General features: G+C 38.2%; 1 protein-coding gene across 1 annotated transcript; it reads right to left on the bottom strand.

The window, feature by feature from the left end:
- Positions 1-1096: 1096 nt before the first annotated feature.
- On the bottom strand, positions 1097-1535 carry RHIMIDRAFT_236866 (uncharacterized protein; the record flags this gene model as incomplete). The annotated part of the gene is made up of 2 exons (XM_023608650.1): positions 1097-1370; positions 1438-1535. 2 exons carry the CDS (start codon positions 1533-1535, stop codon positions 1097-1099), a joined length of 372 nt encoding a protein of 123 aa, XP_023467526.1.
- Positions 1536-2069: the final 534 nt, after the last annotated feature.

The following is a 2069-nucleotide window of genomic DNA, read 5'->3' as shown; positions in this document are numbered from 1 at the left end:
CTCATGTTGTGCAGGTGAAGCTCCGGTAATTCAAAGGAAGTTGTAGATGGGGTTCATCTGGCACATGGGTAGAAAATGGCAAGTTAAGAAAAGAGATTCCAGACGTGGCACTTGGGGTGGGTTGGGCGAGTCGTGACGGTGAATGAAATAGGAAGGACAAATGTCACGGCGGAGCCGGCGTCTAGGATTCTCTATTATTTATGCTAGCCATTCGAATTTTTGGAAGCTACTACTTTTTATGGTTTAGATTATCTGCCCTGATAGAGTTACAGTGGGTGAAAAAACTCTAAACATGCAAGCAGATTTTTTGGTTTTTTAAGCACTGCATCGCCGTTACGTCACGCAGAAGGCTCAAACTTTGAGCAGACAGCCTTATTATCGTTTACAACAATATGTATAAATTTAAGGCTCCGAACTGACGTGTACCCGTAGCAATCAATGTTCAAAGTCAGACGGTCGGTTTTTAGAGTTTCTTCACTGCAACATATTTATTAAAAAATGAAATTAATAACGGGTTGAGCCACCATTGGCATCAATAACTGCTTTAATACGGCCAGGCATGCTATCAATGTACTTTCTACAATCGTCTTTTGTGAAAGAATTCCATTCCTTTTCTACTCTTTCCCACAATTCATGGACCCCTTTAGCTTTGGTATCATACAGTAGCCGTCAAAATTGGTCGCATGTTTTCACTTTTTGGAAACTTACGTCTGTGCATACTTCCGTATGCCCCAATATACCATGTATGCTATATCTTCTGAAAGCTTATTTCGAAAGCTATCAAATAATGTATGACACGCCCTGATTGGATGAATGTAGTTGAAGTATTTGGGTAAATAGACAAAATGATTAACGAGACTAAAAGTAAGTTGTCCTTTATTGAATGAAATACGGAAGTCTATTTATACTTTTCCTAATGATCGGATAAAGTTATCTCAGCTATGATGATTACCAATATTTGGGGTGATGCTGACGGGACAATAGCGATGTATGACGAGCTGTTGTCTAAATAATAAATTTTTCTTAGACTCATAACTGTCACAATGATAAATATTCACACGTAGGCGAGAGTCCCCAATTTATAAATAGATATCATCTATCTTGATTCTAATTGGATTACTTCATTATTATTTATGTGTAATAGCTTATTGGTATGCCATTTATTAGTCCAAATACCACAGCGACCTCCTTTGGATTTTTCTCTGTTGGGAAAAAACTTGTTTGCGTACTTGTTAACAGTAGCATACGTTATTCCGAGTTCCTGAGCAATGTCTGAAGATTCTCTGCCAGCTGCAATAGCGGATTTGATATCGTTTTGAATACGAAGAGGAAGAGCTTTAGGCATACGAAGTAGGTAGTGATTAAAAGAGCTATAGAATAAAAAAGAAAGGTCGACATAAAGCACAGACGCCTATATATACACTTCGTAAGACCTACGAGTCATAGACAGTCACGGGTGCAGTGCAATTACTCCGAACAGCGAATGTCTGACATAGTGAAGAAACTCTAAAAACCGACCGTCTGACTTTGAACATTGATTGCTACGGGTACACGTCAGTTCGGAGCCTTAAATTTATACATATTGTTGTAAACGATAATAAGACTGTCTGCTCAAAGTTTGAGCCTTCTGCGTGACGTAACGACGATGCAGTGCTTAAAAAACCAAAAAATCTGCTTGCGTGTTTAGAGTTTTTTCACCCACTGTATATTTCAGTCTCACTGACTTGTTGTCCTTTTCCTATCTTCTTCTCATCTTATTAGCTTTTATCTCTTACCTTTGTACTTGGCAAAACAAACTCCTTTTATAGTTTTACAATTAACAGTCTAGAATGCGTGAAGTCACAAAAATGAACAATAAAAAAAAATTACTAAAATAAAAGCAAAAAAAGAAAATGATGGTAACCCGAGAAACAAGAGAAGCAGTATTGGCGAATTCAATTAACAGTGACCTGCAGATACTATTCTAACCTGTTGTATGGGAACCGACTTGACGAAACAATGGGTGCTGTTGTACGAAGGAGGACTTGAGATCGACAAGAAGTACCAAGCGAGCTGACCTTGAATAGAGC

Source organism: Rhizopus microsporus (genome assembly GCF_002708625.1).
Source record: "Rhizopus microsporus ATCC 52813 unplaced genomic scaffold scaffold_6, whole genome shotgun sequence".
Taxonomy (NCBI): Eukaryota; Fungi; Mucoromycota; class Mucoromycetes; order Mucorales; family Rhizopodaceae; genus Rhizopus; species Rhizopus microsporus.
This window is presented reverse-complemented; position numbering and strand designations above follow the sequence as displayed.